The sequence below is a fragment of the Vipera berus genome (assembly GCF_964194415.1).
Source record: "Vipera berus genome assembly, chromosome: 6".
In the NCBI taxonomy this organism is placed as follows: Eukaryota; Metazoa; Chordata; class Lepidosauria; order Squamata; family Viperidae; genus Vipera; species Vipera berus.
In genome coordinates, this window is record NC_138208.1 from 47453375 (window position 1) to 47473620 (window position 20246).

General features: G+C 37.2%; 1 protein-coding gene across 8 annotated transcripts in view; it reads right to left on the reverse strand.

Annotated features, from left to right (window-relative positions):
* The window catches only part of OSBPL8 (oxysterol binding protein like 8), an 85067-nt gene extending 65739 nt beyond the window's left edge, over positions 1-19328 (reverse strand). For 3 of the 8 annotated variants that reach the window (XM_081331119.1, XM_081331112.1, XM_081331114.1), the window contains exons 1-3: positions 18963-19315; positions 9590-9679; positions 3512-3548 (exon numbers count right to left, since the gene is read on the reverse strand). In XM_081331119.1, the coding sequence (XP_081187245.1) occupies positions 3512-3548; positions 9590-9631 (79 nt within the window). In that variant the 5' untranslated portion in view covers positions 9632-9679; positions 18963-19315. The other 5 variants (XM_081331116.1, XM_081331118.1, XM_081331117.1 and 2 more) reach the window with 5 other exon arrangements.
* Positions 19329-20246: the final 918 nt, after the last annotated feature.

Sequence of the window (20246 nt, forward strand, 5' to 3'; positions counted from 1 at the left end):
AGATGGAAAATCTCACAGCTCTTGAAGCTATCATGCCGAATATAATACAGAAGCCCTATTTAAAACAATAACTAGCAAATTAAATACTAGAGGGGAAAATGTATTTTCAGAAAAAGCAACGTGTTACCAGTTTACTTTGCATTGCTTTTCCTGTTTCTTTTCAGTCTCATCCTCTCACTGCAAAGTAGTGAAAGCAGAGTATGTATAATAATTTTGGGAATCTATGAAACAAATTATTCCAGGGAGATAATGATTAAAGAAAAGGACTAACCAGACCACATTATTCTTCATTCTTACATTGCTCTTTGTATTTCAGATACCAGAAAAATTACAAGTCTTGAAATGTCAGCATTTGCACAAAGCTAAAGTGTGTGTGATTTATAATATTTCTTTTTACAAATGGACGAAATAGTAGATACAGCTAAGAGTATTGCCCAGTATGATGGCAGGTAAGGCTCTGAAGTGAGTCAGTCAAGCAAGTCAGCTCTTTTACAAATAGAAATTCCAAATTCAAAAACTCAAAAAGACGACAATGATATACCTATAGTCCTGTGAGGGAAATATATGGGCAAGGCTGAAGAATTTAGTCATGCTTGGGTGCCAGATGCCTCTCTAGAAAGAAGACATTCTTATAGCTACTGGGAAAGCACTTTCATGAATATACTTCTAGGTGATGCCATCACCAGACCAAAGAATAAGGGAGTTCCATGTTGTCTTCTACTTAAAACAGTTCAGTTAGTGACCATTCAAAGTTGCAATGGCACTGAAAAAAGTGACTGATGACCATTTTTCACATTTACAGCTTTTGCAGTATCGCCATGGCCATGTGATCAAAAACCAGAAAAACACATTTCAAAAAAGTTATAAACTGATTTGCATTTTAATGAGTGAAATAAGTATTTGACCTCTCCGCAAAACATGACTTAGTATGTGATGGCAAAACCCTTGTTGGGGGTCACACATTACTTGTAGTTAGCCACCAGGTTTGCACACACATCTCAGGAGGGATTTTGTCCCACTCCTCTTTGCAGATCCTCTCCACATCATCAAGGTTTCAAGGCTGACATTTGCCAGCTCGAACCTTCAGCTCCCTCCACAGATTTTCTATGGGATTAAGGTATGGAGACTGGCTAGTCCACTCTAGGACTTTAATGTGCTTCTTCCTGAGCCTCTCTTTTGTTGCCTTGGTCATGTGTTTTGGGTCATTGCCATGCTGCAATACCCATCCATGACACATTTTCAATGCTCTGGTTGAAGGAAGGAGGTTCTCACCCAAGATTTGAAGGTATATGGCTCCGTCCGTCATCCCTTTGATGCGATGAAGTTGTCCTGACCTCCTTAACAGAAAAACACCCCCAAAGCATAATGTTTCCACCTCCATGTTTGACGGTGGGGATGGTGTTCTTGGGGTCATAGGCAGCATTCCTCCTCCTCCTCCTCCTCCAAACACAGCAAGTTGAGTTGATGTCAAAGAGCTCGATTTTGGTCTCATCTGACCACAACACTTTCACCGAGTTCTCCTCTGAATCATTCAGATGTTCACTGACAAACTTCAGACGAGCCTGTACATGTGTTTTCTTGAGCAGGGGGACCTTGTGGATGCTGCAGGATTTCAGTCCTTCACGGCGTAATGTGTTACCAATTGTTTTCTTGGTGACTATGGTCCCAGCTGCCTTGAGATCATTGACAAGATCCTCCTGTGTAGTTCTGGGCTGATTCCTCACTGTTCTCATGATCACTGAGCCCCAGACCAAAGGAGATTGTCAGTTATTTTGTGTTTCTTCCATTTGCGAATAAACGCACCAACTGTTGTTACCTTCTCACCAAGCTGCTTGGCGATAGTCTTGTAGCTCATTCCAGTCTTGTGTAGGTCTACAATCTTGTCCCTGACATCCTTGGACAGCTCTTTGGTCATGGTGGAGAGTTTGGAATCTGATTGATTGCTTCTGTGGACAGGGGTCTTTTATGCAGGTAACAAGCTGAGATTAGGAGCATTTCCTTTAAGAGGGTGCTCTAATCTCAGCTTGTTACCTGTATAAAAGACACCTGGGAGGCAGAAATCTTGCTGATTGATAGTGGATCAAATACTTATTTCACTCATTAAAATGGAAATCAATTTATAACTTTTTTGAAATGCATTTTTCTGGATTTTTTTGTTGTTATTCTCTCTCTCACTGTTAAATAAACCTACCATTAAAGTTATAGACTGATCATTTCTTTGTCAATGGGCAAATGTACAAAATCAGCAGGAGATCAAATATTTTTTTCCCCTCACTGTAAGTCAGCCAAGCTGAGCAGGGCGCGCTTGTCCCATTCTGCCTCTGGTCTCATCACTGCTGATTGGAGTTCCAGAAGCAGACAAAGAAACTGCAGCAGAGAGGCAGGAGAGGAGATAGTTCACTTGATCATGGAGATCTTTGCAAGGTAAATGAGTCTCCACAGGCCCAGTGCCTGTTAGGTCCCTGTGTGGGGTGTGTGTATAAATAGGCATGGGGAATGTTGCAAGTGTCTCTGGGGTTGATGATAAGGGTGAACTAGTGCCATGGTGCAGCAACATTTGTAACTTTGGGATTGTGCCGCAAGTACATTTAGGGGTGAAGTCGTAACTTTGAATGGTCGCTAAGTGAATTGTTGTAACTCCAGGATTAATTGGAACCTAAACCTTAAATATGAATCAAGGAAAACTTGAAACTGTCAAGTGGAAATGAAGAACACTAATTGGCATAGATTTTTGCTGAATATTAACTAATTTTAATGAGTCTAATGACAGGATCACACCTGTTAGAATAATTTAGTCAGCAAAAATCTATGGTAAACTATAAGACAAGCAAACAAAATGGGAATAGAATGACTAACAAGTAATTGGAATGTTAAAGCTGAGAAATGGAAGAACCCTAAGTTACGGGAAGTGAATTAGGTAACTGCAATAATTTGGAGACACATATAAAAATGTTTATGCATTATCTATTCATTTTCAAGCAATTTAAATGGAATCTCCATATCTGGACATCACTGGTTGAGCAATGTGTCTGAACCAAACTATAGAAAACAATTTAATTCAGTTCAATAGGATTTTCATTTTTAAAAGTAATGTTTTATGAAGCATTTTAACAATAACTAGACAACCCATACCTTGTTGGGTCATTGTTTCAGAGATATTTCCTTACTTAAACTGAGAAAGAGAATGAGCAACGGTGAGTTAAAAAAAGCAGTGGGAGCAGGAGCCAGTTTCTTTTCTTGTATCATTATTATTATTATTATTATTATTATTATTATTATTATTATTATTATTATTATTATTATTATTATATTATTATTATTAATTTATTTCATCCTGCCTTTTATACAATTCAAGGCAGTACACTTAATATTCCCGTCTCCTATTTTATGCATTTTATTCCGTTGTTTCTAAATTTACTAAATACTCAGAATTTGCTAATAAAACAAAATGAAGGTATAGCCCTATGAAAACATAGATCTCTCAATGTTCCTGCAGAAACTATTTACTTACTTGAAGTTCCCTGCCATTCTTTGATCTCACCATGGTGCTGGAGGTACAGGGCAATTGAGTACGGAGAATGGCAAACAAAAGGAGATGTAAGAAAAGGAAAAGAACAAGGAAAATAGGTTAGTTAGAAACTAAACATATACATATCAAATTTGAGTGTTTTTTTTTAAAAAAAATACTTAATAGCTTCAAAATAGAGAACTATTTTTTTTAAAAAAAAAGCATAGGCAAGTATATTTAGCAAAGCAAAGGTAATTTTAGCTTTTTATTGTAAGGCTAATACTATCTGGAAAGTCATATTTTTCCTAAAGTCCTTTTAATTTATTCATCAATATTCCTGCTCCAAGTGTTACATGGCAGAGGAAATTAGAAATGAAGCCTGGCTATACTTATTTTTAGAAACTTGAAAGAAAATACTTCATCAAGAGATGAAGTTAAAAAGTACATCCAATATATATTAAAGATGAATGGATGAAGGAATGAATGAAAGCAAGCACTCTGCCTTCAGTTTAACAACAACCAACTCACTGTTACTACTTGTATGTATTTTTCTGTTGCACCAAATTCAGCAAGTGAAGATGGAAATATTATAGATTGAATAATTAAACTGGAAGCAAGACAGAGACCACTAAGTGGAAGCAAAACACAAGCCATTAACAGAAATCTTCCAAATATGCAAACCCTACAATCCTATGTATGGAGAAATAGACACTTTTCAGTTAACACCAAACACAATATAAGGTAAAGGTAAAGGTTCCCCCGCACATGCGTGCTAGTCGTTTCCGACTCTAGGGGCCGGTGCTCATCTCCGTTTCAAAGCCGAAGAGCCAGCGCTTGTCCGAGGACATCTCCGTGGTCATGTGGCCGGCATGACTAGACGCCAAAGGCGCACGGAACGCTGTTACCTTCCCACCGTGGTGGTCCCTATTTTTCTACTTGCATTTTTACGTGCTTTCGAACTGCTAGGTTGGCAGAAGCTGGGATGAGTAACAGGCGCTCACTCTGTTACGCGGCACTCGGGATTTGACCTGCCAAACTGCCGACCATCTGATCGACAAGCTTAGTGTCCTAACCCACTGAGCCACCATGTCCCTTTAAACACAATATACAAACCCCCAAAACTTGAAAAGGAATTTTCTTGTGAATTTCCAATATACACTTATGTTGAGTGGTTGGTCAAAGGGTAAAGAAAGAGAAACTGATAACTGAGGGGAAAGATAACCAATCTTGTTAAATTTCAACTAGCTCATTTTAAGTATTCCATGAAGAGGAAATAGGATTTGGCAACACGTTCCATAAATGCAAACAGGGCTAGCTAGAGATTAGATAAAATGAGGCAGCTACCTTAGGCAGTTAATGCTGAGAAGTATGAAGATGTGCCACATGGTTCATTTGCACTCCAAGTTATCCTGCCCTTCACGTTCCTTGGAGAATATTGTCAACAGTGAATTAAGATTCTATTGCTAATATATTCAATTTTAAACATGAAATTGGGAGATTGAAGTAGAGTACAGAGGGCATATAGAATTTAGAATAGAGATGGCTGGCTGGCTGGATAGATGGTTCGATAGATGAACTGCCAAGATGCAAAAACAGTTATGGAGTACAGTGAACTAGTAGGCTAAGGTGGTGAACTAAAGTTAGATTACAGGTAGTCCTTGCTTAATGATCAGTTGTTTTATGAATGGGTTTTATGAATGGGTTCACTTAACGACTGCCATATTCGTATAAGCTTATTAATAGTTGGTTTTGGAAGCTGCAAGTCAAGTGCAGAAAGAGTTTTTAAGCCCTATTCCTGACTCAAGACTACATTCATCAGAACTTCCTTTTCTTATGAGAAAAACAAAGATTGTTTCAGGTTTTTCTCAAATGGGGAGAAAATCAGCTAAGATGAAAATAGAAATGGCTGCCAAAAAAAAGCTAAGTATCTCTTTCTCCCTAATACTCCTCTGCTGAAACTGACAACTTGCCCTGACTACTAGGGTGGGGAGCCAGAAAGAAGGACAAGAAGCAGAAATAGGAAACAAAGCTAACTGTACTGAATTAATTTTTTAACAGCTTATGTTTCAGTGATGTTGAAAACATGAATAATGTAGAGTTATACATAACCTGAATTTTCTATACTGTATGAAGTTCTGAATATGTTAGCCTTGTGTTTTTTTACTCTGTTCAATGGTTTTCATTACTTGCAGATCATTTCCATTTTCAGCTATTAGAGTATAGCACAGTTTGCTGAAGTTCCTTTCTCCAGTTTTAAAACAATGCTCACTTTCTTCCGGCTTCCCTAAATATATAGTCATGTGAAAAAGAAAAACACCCTCTTTGAATGCTATGGTTTGTTTATCAGGAGACAGTAAGAATCATCTGGTCCTTAGCAGTTCTTAAAAGCAGGTAAATACAACCTTAGATGAACAACACATGACATATTACACCAGACGTGTCAAACTTGCGATGTCACGTGATGTCGCGCAACATATCGGGAGAGTTTTGCCATTGCCGGCAATAGGGTGGGTGCGGCTTCCGGATGACACGTCCAGCCTGTGGGCCGGCAGTTTGACACCCTTGTATTATGCCAATCACCATGTCATCATTTATTTTACAAAAAGAAAGACAAAATGGAGCAGCATTTTTTCCATAGGACTGTATATTCAGCATAAATAAATAAGTAAATAAATAAATAATCTACAAGTGCCTTCAAATATTTATTTTAGCCTAATAGATCTCTTAGTTACAGCTAATTTTATTAACTCCACTGATTGAGATTCCATATAAGTAATGCTCTATTTCTCTATATTTTAGATATCACTGTCATCGTTTAAGGAAAAGTAAATAAATTTTCATTAAACTTTTCCCCAACAATTTCCATTCCTATCCATCTTATAAATCTCCCATAAAAATTATGAAACTGAAATTGCCATTGTGGATTCCCTGCATATTTAGTAGTAGATGGTATCAAGAATATTTATAAATATTGAAGATATTTGACTTATTCAAGGGTCCAATTAAAATATACTCAAATTTAAGATTTAAGATTTTTTAAAGAAATTCTGCCAGTTTTCATTCTATGTACATACTTTTAAATTTCTTAAGTTAAATCTCAAGTGACACTATTTTTAGAGACTTTTATCCTCACTGACAAAGCTATGATTTATCAGCTGCCATGCCATTAAAAAAAAAAAACCACCTGGAACTTCCTACTATTCATAATCAGATTTAATCTAGTCTAAACTACTAAAAACACATTCTATGTAACACAGTACCCGAAGACAGATCAGGAGTTGCTAAGCTTAAGAGAGATAAGTAGTTAAGAGCATATAATAGTGATCCAATTCCAGGTACAATAGATACTAGTATACCTTATGAACCAAGTTTAAAAAGCCTGATGTCTTATCTTAAAAATACAAACTACCTTTCTGTAGACTATTTGAAGAATCCCTCTTCCCTGAATGAATGACCAGATCTCAGGATCAGCCATAGAAGTTGTGTCTATCCATCCTTAAAATTTGTTTGGACCTTTGTGAAATTGTCTCATTGATATGAAATACCTTATCATGGTAAATATGTCTGATTTAAAGGAAATATTTCAACTTTAGTTTCAAATAAATAGTTGCTATGCTCATCAACAATTTTCCATCTATTATAGTGAGATGTTAAGTGGAGTGCAAAATGGGGCACTATGGACTCTTGCATTCTTCAGCATAGCTTACTAATGTTTGAAAAGGTGAAGAAAATGCTTAACAAATCTGCAGGACACAAAAACTAATAGCTTAGAGCAGGGGTCCCCAATTCCTGGGCTGCAGCCCACTACCGGGCCAGGGCATATTTGGAACCGGGCAATGTGACCGGCGGGCAGCCATGCATGCGTGCGCCAGTTGACCTGACTATGAGTGTATGTGTGCCCGACTGCCATTTGTGCAGGCTGCTTCTCCTCATCCAGGCACCAAACTGCAAAGATTGAGGACCACTGGCCTATTCAGAACCGGGCAACATGAGCGGTGGGATGGCGTGCGTGCACACACGCACGAAGCTAAACTTGTGCAGGTCAAGCTGCGCACATTCACACATGCACGCCAGCCTGCTGATCTCACAGCCTGTTTCCCCCCCTCAAGCCAGGCTGCCAAGCCACAAAGTTTAGGGACCGCTGGCATAGAGAACACAGGAATAAAATTCAAGATGATCTTAATTAGTTAGAAAAATGATCTTAATAAAACAGTAAATGAAATTTAACAAAGATGAATGTAAAATTCTTTCTAGAAGAATTTTATAAATGCAATCCACCAATAAAACGTTCTATGACCCTGATGGTCACTACCTGCCAATATGTGGGCTGCCACATTTTGCACAAAATGTAGTCTTCCAGGGGTCTTTACAGGCAGCTCTATGTAGTAGACATTGCGATAGTGATGCAAGCACATCACCTGCAAAGTGATAAAAGCACAACGTTTGCAAGGTTATTCTGCTGTACGTAGGGCTGCTATTGGCACACTAGCCGAAGCCGGGCAAAAGATCTTCTGTTCATGGCCCATACGTAGCCATATAACAGTAATTGTGAATACAGGAGAACCTCTTATTTGCAGACACAGCAATGGATCCAGCTGAGAATCACAATGAACAAATGGAAATTCCATTTAGAATGGGTTCAACTTCAGTTGGTTTACTCAGTGAACACATTCATAGCCTCCAGATTGATTTGCCAAATACTATTATAATAATTCTATTTGGAATTCATGGGGAATTCTTTTACAACCAATAGTTCCAGCTTTGCCAGGAGCTCTCCAAAAGCAGTTTTTGAAATCAAGTTGAGTTCATTGCCCAAAATAAATCCAGTAACATTTGAGAAGATCCAGGTAACTACTTTCTCCCTGCAGCTGTATAAAATCAAAAGCCTTTATTATGACCTTTAGTTCAAAAAGCACTATAATAAAAATACAGACCTATAATAAGTTAAAAAGTAAATGTGATAAAAATTAATTATTTATAGATATAAGCATATTATAAATACAGGTAATCCTTGAGTTACAAATGTAATGGAGCCTGTCAATTATATTCGTAACCCAAGAATTTGTTGGAGTGAATCACGTAAAATGAATGTGAAAACTCCATTTTCGCCCACATGTTCGCTAATCGAATGTGCAGATTGTTAAGTGCACATGATGTATCTGAGGGTGAGGAAGGCCATGGGGGGCCTAGTGATGGAACAGGCCACCTGCTTGAGACACCCAAGGCCTCCCTCAACTCACTGATACCTCATGCTCCCCAAACTTACTTCCCCCCCATCCTGCCATGCTGGGAGGAGACTCACCATGCGAAGATCTAGCAAGCTGTCTCTTCAGCCTCTTTGCCGCGGTTTCTGTGTCTGCTCCTGGTGCTCCAAAAGCAGAGCGGGGAGAGCGGGACAAACATGCCCAGCTCAGTTTCTCTGACTCACCGAGCCTGCATGCCACTTCTGGAGCAGTGGGCAGCCTTGGTGAGTCTCCCCCAAAGCCTTCCAGTCTTGGTGTGAAAAGTGCATGCCAACAGGCGGCTTTAGGGCAGCAAAATTGCATTGCCTCAGTGTCCCACTGGCAACTGGAAGCTTCTGGATGCTGTGATCTCGCAGGACTTCAGGCACACATAGGCATGAGATCACGGCACCCTGGAAGCCTTTGGGGGAGACTCCCCAAGGCTGCCTGCCACTCCAGAAGTGGCATGCAACCTCAGTGAGTCAAAGCAATCAAGCAGGGCATGCTCATTCCGCTCTCCCCACTCCACTTTTGGAGCACTGGGAACACCACTTTGCCACCATCAGGCTAAAGTTCCTAAGGATTAGAACTCATACTCATGCGGTTTTCCACATCAGTTCCTTTAATTACCATATCAAACTAGCTTTCTTAATATTTTATCCATTTTAAAATTTTAACTAAAATTACTGAGGGATATACAGTAGGCTTAAAGTGGGGCATGAGACTGCTTATCTAAAAGTTGACCTTGGTCAAAATTAATTATGGAAAGGAATATATTTTTATATACAGGCATATATTTTAGGAAATTCCTTCCCTATGGATGTATTATTTGCCAACTACTTTGTATAAAATTACTCACCGAAGCTCTATCAGAGTCCCCCTCAAATGAAGCAATTTCCATCCTGTGGGCACAGCTTTTCTTTCCATTAAAGTACTTCCATTCTTCAGTCTATCAAAACAAGAAGGGTGGTGGTGGTAAATAACTATGAAGTATTTGATAGAGAAAACGGAGCTTTTTTAAAGGATAATGGTATAAGAGGTCCCACCCAAAAAAGATACAGGACTATAATAAGATTTCCTTCAAAAAGGCAATGATCTGACGATGCGAATAACATTTATTTTCTAATTGGTAAGACAATTAACATGCCTTTGTTTTGGAACATATATAATTTTTCAATGCTAGAGCTTACTGACTCTATTGAAGGATCCAATTAGGTTAGTTAAATGGATTACCTACATATCACCAAAGTTTGTTGTCAAAACTGCAAGCAATCCATTCTGGAGGCAGCTGATTGCCTTTCCATCACCACCACTTGAATTTTCTTTTTTCTCTTCCCACACGCACATACACAACATCAAATTTCCTGCCTGCCTTGGAACTGTAAGGAACATGTACCAGGGCATTAAATAGAAAATACTATTTTAAAGGGCGTGAGAAAGTTAAAAGGGACTATTGCTTTTAGATGGTGAAAAACTCTAATCCTAACCTCAGAGAGAGCTTAAAATCCAGTGGGAGTTGTTAATTTACTTGGCAGCACAAAGTCAGGATGAATCCCTCTTCCCACCTAAATCTTTTTCCTGATTTTGGTCTTATTAGCACCTTTCCTAAAAGAGGTAGAGACAGGATGTCTTTTAAAAAGGTTAAAAGCCCAAGAGCTACAGAGTCCTGGAAGCAATGTATCTCTTTTTATGTTGCAGGCCCATTTCTGATATTTATGCTATGTCCCCGATTGGTCAGCTTACTTACTAAGGCAGCATCCTGTGCAAACTTACTCAGGATTAAATAAATCTATTGAGCTATGAAGAAATTAATGCTGCAACATAGGGTTCAACAGCCCAGCTGCAGTGTATATGACTATATGTGCTTCAAATCCTATAGGAGTGAGATTTCCTCCAGAATAAATATATATGAGAACTGCATTTGCAAAGAAGGAAGAGGATGGGTGCTAAAGTGGCTTTAGCAAGGCTGTTATAGTGAGGAAAAAATTGAATTTAATTTCGCTATATTAGTCCATTATTTCTGATTACGCAGCATCTCATGTTTATGCATGCCATGCTATTAGCATTTCTAAGTAAAATATGCTTTCTAAATTACATCACCAATGCTGATTCTGCTGCATAATTTTTCAACTTCATAATATTAAGCTGTCACCCTCATCCTCAGCATATGTATATTTTAGCTTGTTTTCTTATTAGGCCTAACAGATATTTATGTTGTGATAACATTTTTTAAGATATGGATCATTTACAAGCTGGTAATTGCAGACAGTACAGCAAAAGACGAAAAAAGTGAAACATTCTAATGCCATAATTGGGGCATCCATTTCTGTAAAAATTAAGTAATTTTAATATATAAATTTGTATAAATTAAGTAAGCAGAAGTTTCATTCTATTACTAGTATTCTATTGCAAGTGTTTTGTCTCTTAATTAGGGGTTCTGGATTTTTTTTGCTGATGGCCTGAAAAAATTTAAAAACCCTTGTCCTAACAATGCCCTTATCTTCAGCAATTTAAGATGTGTGGACTTCATGCTGGCTGGAAAATTCTGGGAGTTCGAGGTTCATACATCTTAAAGTTGTTGAGATTGAAAAACATTGTTCTGGAATATTAACAGTAAATATAACAATTGAACAAAAGGAAAGCAAGGACATACCCTTGTTTACTTCTTTTTAAAATGAGTACAGAAACCGGAAAATCTCCTGGTATAATCCATCTACCTTGCATATACTTCTTTTCATTCAATATTGCAATTAAACTTAGTAAAACATGATTTATAATTCCCAATTTTCCCCATAGTCTGTCTCTAGATATTAATTATAAAAAGGAAAATAAATAAAGCGAGTTTATGTTTTTCCATAACAAGAATAATTATCTACTTCTCCCATGCTCTTCCCAACTTTTGTTAATATTAATACTAGAAATGATTTCTAAAGCTGTGGACGGCCCATGACCTTCGATCCTTCCGCCGTGACCTGAAGACATGGTTGTTCCAACAAGCGGGCCTGGACTGACCATGGTATTTAATTTGGTTTTTATTGTGTTAAATTGCCCGTTTTTCTTATATTCATTGTTATTTTTTTTAATTTTTGCATTTTATGTCTCTTAATTTTTATTGTTGTGAGCCGCCCTGAGTCCTTAGGGAGAAGGGCGGAATATAAATTTAATAAATCCTAATCCTAGTTTAAAGGAATAAAGTAAACGTCTCCATAGCAAATAATGCAACAAAAAAATCCTTGAGCAAAAAAGTCATTCAGTAACACTTCCTCTGTTAACTTGCTATTTCAATTTTGAGCATCCTGTTTACTGACTTCAAAAGTTGATTGTGCTCTCTGCAGTCATAGGAAACTGAAAAGCATAGCATTCTCTGTATCAAACAATGGTGAATACCAAACAGCATTTAATATACTTCACTATAAACATATTTTGCATGAGTCCTATGTTGATAATATTTAGTACTACCGCACATTTTCACCCCGAACTTTTTAAAGCAATATCCAAAGGAAATTATGTTACATAAAATCTTTCATCATGGCAATCATGGTGAAAAGACAGATCTCAGCAGGAAATCATTGCATGGTACATTGCATGCTCATCTGAGTAGATTAAATTGAGTATATTAAAAACAGACTATGGTAATACATTTCTAAGGAGCAGATCAATAAGTATGCAACTGTGCATCTTTTTTCATAGATAATTCCCTTTCCAACTAAAGGTAACTACTGTAGTTGCAATTGAGATGTCAGCCTCTTAATCCAATACAGCAAGGAAATGAAGAAAAAATATTTTCTCTTCGGCCTTTTGAATATCTGGCCATATAAATTTGCCCATATAAAATAGCTAGGTGCTGTCTTCTGTTCATTTCTGTAAGTTCTCCATTATATCAACTAATTCAGAGTTAACTTAGTGCTTATATTTCCTAACTGCTAACCAAACTGAATTATACTGTAAAGGGGAAGGTAATTCAAAATGCACACTGTATCCCATTTTGGGGGGAAAAACACAAATTAACAAATGATCAGTCATTAAACTTGTTGAACCACCACAGCCTTAATCAGTGGTTTTATTTAGATAAAAAATTGCTAACACTGTATTCATTAAGTGGGGGGGGGGGAAATCACGTATACATTTTCCTGAAAATTTTTACAAATACTCCCGTTTATGAAAGTAGGCATTCTAAATGTTCCATACAATATTGTGTATAGGTGGCTCTACTCCATGTGAATTGAATAGTAACTATCTTCAGTATGGAGCCTACTCTGCTTATTTAATCACTCATTTCTTTATAAAGAAGACCACTCATCATTTTCCATAGAAACCACAGATATTTTTAAAAAGCAGCCCTAGTTATCATTCCTATTTAAGAAAAAGTTATGATTGTATATAACAGTACAGGAAATGTAAATCAATTTTCACATTGCAAAAATGAAATTACTATGAACAAGCTTAAAGTGAATGTTGGAATCATTAACACTTTTTGTCCTAAATAACTTGTTAAATTGTTAAAAATGGTAGTGTGGGAATTCATTTATAACACACAATAAAACTGTTTTAGAATATTATTTCTGGATAAAATAGTTATAGATTTGTTAGTTCTCTTTTGGTATTAGCAAGAAACTTGGTGTTTTTTTCTTTTTTTAAAATCTACATCAAGTCCTCCAGATTTCATTTATTTTCTAAAGAAATAAGACTATGGGAAATGTGAATTTTGGGAAAGAAACTTTTTTCTTAAGGGAAAATTCAATAAATTATACCTTAGGTACAACTTTGCAAAATTTGTGAAAATCTGTTTAAAGCAGGAAGAAAAAAGAATCAGAAATCAGAAAAATTATAGAATGCTATCTTGTGATACTAAGCATTGTAATTAAAAATACATATACGGTAGTCTTAAAAGCCCATATACATTTGATAAAATAAATAATAAATTTGATAAAAATGCAAATAATAAATTTGATAAATTACAAAAGCTATTAAAACCAATCTCTGCATATGCAGAATTCCCAATTCAAACAGTAATTCTAGAAGCTTGACTACCCAATCAATATTCAGCAAAGAGTTGAATATTCTATTAGAGCTCTCTACATCACAGGTTAAGAGAAATATATCTCAAATAAATTCTATTAGTGATCACTACATCTTATAAATTCTATTAATGATCACTACATCACAAGTTAAGAGAAGTATCTTGAGATGGGCATAGATATTTTACAAGGGAAAAATTGTCTTTTTATAATAAGAAGTTGAGAGGTCAGAAAATATCTATAATTACCACAAACTAGTTGCTGGCCAAATCATTTATTAACAATACCTAATCAGAAAATAACAATTCCAAGTCTATTTTTTATGAATGCCAGCAGCACAGGAGATTGCATCAACTCCCCTAGTAAACAGCTATAGTTTATGCAATCTCATTACAACAGGTTGCTATATTGCTGATGTTAAACACAAACAGTTCTCTAAAATCTGATGTGTCACATACTGTATGCGTGGAACAAATAAGTTTAATTTTAAGATTAGTACTATACATTACATATTTCCTGAATACACAGATTCCTCTTTCTTAAAAACCTTGAGAATCTGAGAATTGACTTTCTATTAATCATAGAAAGATTAAGATGAATCTTTGACATTACATTGTTCTCTTTTCTCTTCATTATGGATAATCACAAAATAATTCTGCAGGATTCCTTCTTATGGACGCTGAAATAGTGAGCTCAATATAGATTTTAATTGGGAACAGGTAGCCCATCAGATAAAGTCTTATTGTAGAACAAAATATGTAGAATTATGAGGTTATTAATATTATGTATGCTATGCACTGAATCAGAGATCCAGAGTATTTTAAATATGTTGCTACAATGTTATTACTTATATTACCACCTAGTTGATGGGTTGTTGGCAACAATATATTGGCTTGCATGACAATCTTTAAATTAGAAAACAGAATGAGCATGTTTTGAGTAAGACAGGGCTATGGCGACATTTAACATTAACCAGAATTTAAGAAAAGTGACCGTCATTGTGTCCTTACTGTTAGCACAAAACATAGTAGGTGGTTTTGATATACCTAAGTCTGGTAAGTTCTTTTATTAAAAACATTATATGAAAGGCTTGGTTCAACAAAGCCATGATATATGGTAAAGGTAAAATGGTATTAATATTAATAGGTCTGTTGACAAATGAAGATTAAGAGGAAGAGGAACAAATGCTACTGAAAATGAATGAGGAAATAAAAACAAAAATAAAAAATAGGTATTACACATGGTGGAAAATATTTGTAGCTTGGGTGGTAGATGGTGGTGGTGGTGGTTTGTTCTCCAAGCTTGTTCAGTTCCCGAATGTTTAGTCACCAGGCAAGGTAACATCAGCAGCAGCACAAATGTCTTGTTTCAGTTCTCTTCTGCTTTTACAGATCTTATATGTTTGTGAAAGTCAAACGGGAAGAATATAACCAAGCTGAATAAATAGGAGGTGAACCATGCCCCCCTCTTTTAAACATTGTCATATTCTGATACATTCTCTTTCACAGCCCTTGCCTTGTGGAGTAACATGCCCACCATAGATATGGATGGCTCCCACCCTCCAAATGTTCTACAAGTCTCTTGAGACCAGGCATTGTTTTCTAGGAATGAGTTAGGATGCTTATGGATATCCCGCTGAATCTTCTGTGAATGTTATTGATGTGGTTTTGTCATGTTTTTTTAAACTATGTATTTTGAATATTGTCAGCTACCCAGTTTTTGGAATTGGGTGGCTTCAATATCCAATAAATTAAATTATATCAAATTATATAACATAAATCATGTAGAATATATAGCTGAAAATGAAGGTATCTTTTAATTATGAGCAAAAGGAATATAATATATGAAGTTGTATCATCTAAACTGTAGTGGGTGTGTACGAAAGAATTTTTAAGCTGATGATAATTACGTTATACTCTCATGAATAATGATTAAAAAACCAAGGATGGAAAGATAATTGCCCAATATTCTGAATGAATGCAATCAGGGATGGGGATACTAACTTTTAGCTTGCACATGGATTGCAACAATGAATGGGACAGAGATTATATAGAAAAAAAATGATTGGGTAATTCACAAAACTAAGAATAAATAGGAATATTAATAGGTTCAGATCTGTTTAGTAAAAGGTTTCTTTGAATGTTTAATTATAAATCTACACATAATAAATTGCAAAAGAAATGAATGTAACAACATGACTGATTTGACTTTTTTATGAAAGCTAGAGAATTAACAAAGGATATGAGGAAAGTATGAACCTCTGAATATGGGCAGACCATTATTTGGTAGTGCCTAGAGAGGATATAGGAAGAAATACACATTAAAAAATATTTATGAAGGAATGAATGTCAGAAAAGAAAGTATGAGTCCAGTATGAAAAACATTAATTTCCCTAGAATGAATAGGAAGGTGGATTTAAAGAAAGACTTCTTGGAATAAAGTGAAAATATTGCAAAGTGCCACAAAAGTGTGAAGTCTTTTAAAAAAATATGTTTGATGGCTCTATGAAGTGAAAAGCTGTGGTGAAGAAAAATTGAGTATTATTTCTGCAAAAGATCAGTATTAAAGATTTTTATATAGAGAAAAACCAGAATCAAAGACACTGAAATGATAAAAAGAGTTTGAAAGGAGGTTAAAAGGGCTATACAAGCAGCAAAGAAAATAAGAAATAAGAATGAAAGTAATGACATAATTTTGGATGAAACTGAAATGAGAGAATGGAAGACAGACTACTTTAGAGATATGTATGGGAATGATGGTGACATGTTGAAGAGTAACCACATTCCTAGCTCAGTATTTTTCATATATCTTTTATATGTGTGGCCTTAATGTTTTTCAACATTCTCATAGCACTGGTTTCATTTTCAAAAACTACATCTTTGCCAGATAATAGAAAAATTTCATCATTGTTTCCTTATACAGGTAATCCTCAACTTACAATCACTCATTTTGTGATCATTCAGTTAGAATAGCATTGAAAAAAGTGACTTACAAATGGTTCTTGCACTTACAACCATATCAACATCCCCACAGTCATGCGATCAAAATTTGGGCATTTGGCAACCAGCATGTATTTTACATCTGGCTTCTGACAAGCAAAGTCAATGGAGAAAACTGGATTTACTTAATGCTCTTCTAGTCCGAATGCTAGATCCATAATAAAGATATTTTCTGTCACATTTCCAAACAATACAGTAAAAGCATTTAGCCGAATAGCTAAATATGGGCCTGTTGGTGGCCTCCTTCAACCACTCTAGCCAGAGGAGAAACACATGGGACAGGAAAGATTCAGTATTCCATACTATTAGACAGGATGTGAGCAGACTGCTGCTTCAGAAAAGTGATAGGAGGCAACATCTTCGCCAAGTCTTCAAGAACTTGACAGTGAGGGGAAGTGTAATTCCTTGCATGAAGGAGGACAGAATGCCACTCTCACCCAAACAGCAGAAAGATGCACTCCTGGTACAGCGTCTGTAAGCCCTCCATTGCTGTTTGGAGCCTGCAAAATTATCACTTCAAAGCTCATGCAACATTTAGGAGCTATGCTCAGATAGAGTCTCTCAGCACAACACTGCCCTCTCTCTTTTCTGACACTAAATTATCACTATGAATCCTCAAGGGGCTGGCCCCAGTTTCTAGTCTAGAATAGTCAGTCGCCTCCCACAGATGACAAACCTCTCAGAGGCTTAGACTCAAATTTTAAACTTGATAGCCTCCCCTCCAAACTTGCATGCATCCCTGTTAATTATTACTGAAAAATACCAAAGCCATGGCTGTTTCCCCCTGTGCACTGTAACACATTTTATTAGTAACCTTTTAAGCCTGAATTTCATTTAAAACAATCAAAAAATGAGCTGCATTTCCCTCCTATTAGGTGACAAGTAAAAATAAAGACAAAATATTTTTTTCTTTCTTTGTAAATTCCCAATATCATTTTTAATTTTTGATGGAACTGGATATAATATTCAGGCTTTGTTGTTTTTCCTGAGGGGATAAATGCTGCCACATTTTACTTGATTACATTCAAGTTTGTTTTTAACAACACTCATGGTAAACATTGGTGTTCTGGCTAATGAAAAAAAACAGTGGTAGAACAAGTGGCCAAAGTGAAACAACAAAACTGTAGGTCTGTTTAACAATCAATCTGTGTTCTTTTAAAAAATGTATTTAACATATTTTTGTTTAATCGTATAGTGTGATGCTCTTTATATTTAATTCAGTAGACATATTTATCATGAAATATAAAAAAGCTTCATTACTGTTGCCTTCAAGCTAATGAACAATTTGAGTTTCAGATCCTTGATTTAGATTATACCTTCAAACACTATTAAAAACGTGCTTTAAATTATGGCAAACATGGAAACAAGCAGCACAGAAACAAAAGGATTTGCTTCTACATACATTTCTTATGCAATCAAGTTACATGTATTCATAATGACTTACAAATACTGCAATGTATCTTGGCAGAATAAGCTATTTGTTGTGATGCAGAACTGGGCGCTGATTAATACCGTAAAAAGGAATATAGTGCTGTAAGTCAAATTATATGACTGACAATTTTATCTGGTACTGGCAACAGGAACATGGTGTGCTGCTTTTGTGCAATTCAGTTAGTGCAATATATCTGCCTACTTAGTTCACTTACTCAGGGCTCTTGCAGCAAATTTTTATGTACAGCCATTTCTGAGTTATACACTTTCGTTAAATTTATTGGCGACTCGGTGCCCCAGTATTGTGGCTTTAGAAGGCAGAAAGCTGATCTCACACCTTTATCAAACCCTACGGTATCTATAGTTATCAAAACACCGGGGCGATAATGGGGACACCTTTGTTTTCACAACCAAAAATTATTAAAAAGAAACCAATCTATACGAAGAGGCAGGAGAGCTGTGCTATTAAAAACTCTGGTTCACATCCCAAAAGCCGTCACGAAACGCAACTGGATTCATCAGCACCATCTTAAAATATTTTTCGCTTTGATACCTAGGCAGAGCCGCCGGAACCGAGAGACGTGCCCAAGGTCATGCACGCAACAGGGCGCACACGCCAGGAAGACTAGCCAAAAGCTCCGCTGAGGGGACGAGTCTTGCCTCGCCGCCCACGAATCCCTCCCCACAGGAACCGGGCTACGACGCAGCTCGGTGGGACAACGCTTCGCCTTCCGAGCAGCGACACGAGATTGGTGCTACGCTTCCCTCCGTCCCGCCCCCTTACCTCTCTTTCTAGGGGTCCAGAGGCAAAGGGGGAGGAGCGATCCACCGGTTCCGGACCCTCCGGCTCCGGAAAGGGGCAGGGCCACGGCACCCAGAGGCTCGAGGAAAAGGGCAAGCTTTTGCAAGTCGAGAGGATCCCGTTCGCCCGCCCGTCGGGATGCTTGCTCTTTGTCCCTCGCTGGTGGAAAACCACGCACGCGTGTCCCCCGCCCCTTCCCGGTCCGCCTGGCGCGCACGCAGCTCTTCTCGCCGCCTCTCTCACTCGCTGCCGTTACTGCTCAGGACGTCGCCGCTTGATTCTCTCATCAACGGCGGCCACAACTCTTCCCTGACCTCCCGCTCGCGGAGACCGCGAGTCAGCGCTGGGAAAAGGGTGGGCCTTTCGTAGCCAACCACGCCCATCTGGAAAGTCATGTGATTGGGCATCCTCAGCACGGGGCTGAGGTAACCACTGGGAGGCGCCGCCCTCCGCTTTTACCGAGCGCCTGAGCTGAAGGCCTTCCTCGCGTCGCTCAGCTGCTGCGAGCTTAAGTTTGTCCGACGATTTTGCAATTTTTTTTCCTAAGTCATCGGTAATTTCGTTTTTGTCTGAGCACAGTGTTTCAGGAGAGGTTGATTTGCAACAATAGGGTAGTCCCACCGTAAAAAAACAAAAAACGAAATGGCAAATGTTCGACTAAATCAGGGGTCTTCAAACTTGGCCCTTTTATGACTTGTGGACTTCAACTCCCAGAATTCCTCAGCCAGCAAAGCTGGCTGAGGAATTCTGGGAGTTGAAGTCCACAAGTCATAAAAGGGCCAAGTTTGAAGACCCCTGGACTAAATGTTGCTGAAGTCTTTTATCATAACAACGGACAAATGACATATCTTGATTTTCTTAAAAAAATTGGAATATAAAAAAGTATTATTAAAAGTCCGATGGATTTTGTTTTTTTAGTTTTATCAGCATGGCAGAAGAAACGCATATCTCTTGACATAAGAGGATTTTTAGAGATGTAAAATTCTGCATTTTGTATGTTACCTTAATGCTTCTCTTTTTACATCTTTTAAGATAGCCTCAAGAGGTTATTGTACAGGGGGAAAAAAGGAAAGAACACTTGTAGGCTTTAAAAGAAAAATGTTATGCCTCTGAGAAACCAAGTATCTTCCAATTACTTCTCATGTTTCCATAAAAGAAAAAAAAATCCCTCTAGTTTGTAATATAGTAAAGTCTTTCCAATTAGCATTTTTGTTGCTATAGTATCTGTTACTGCCAATCATGCTGTTATTTTAAATTTTCAGCAAT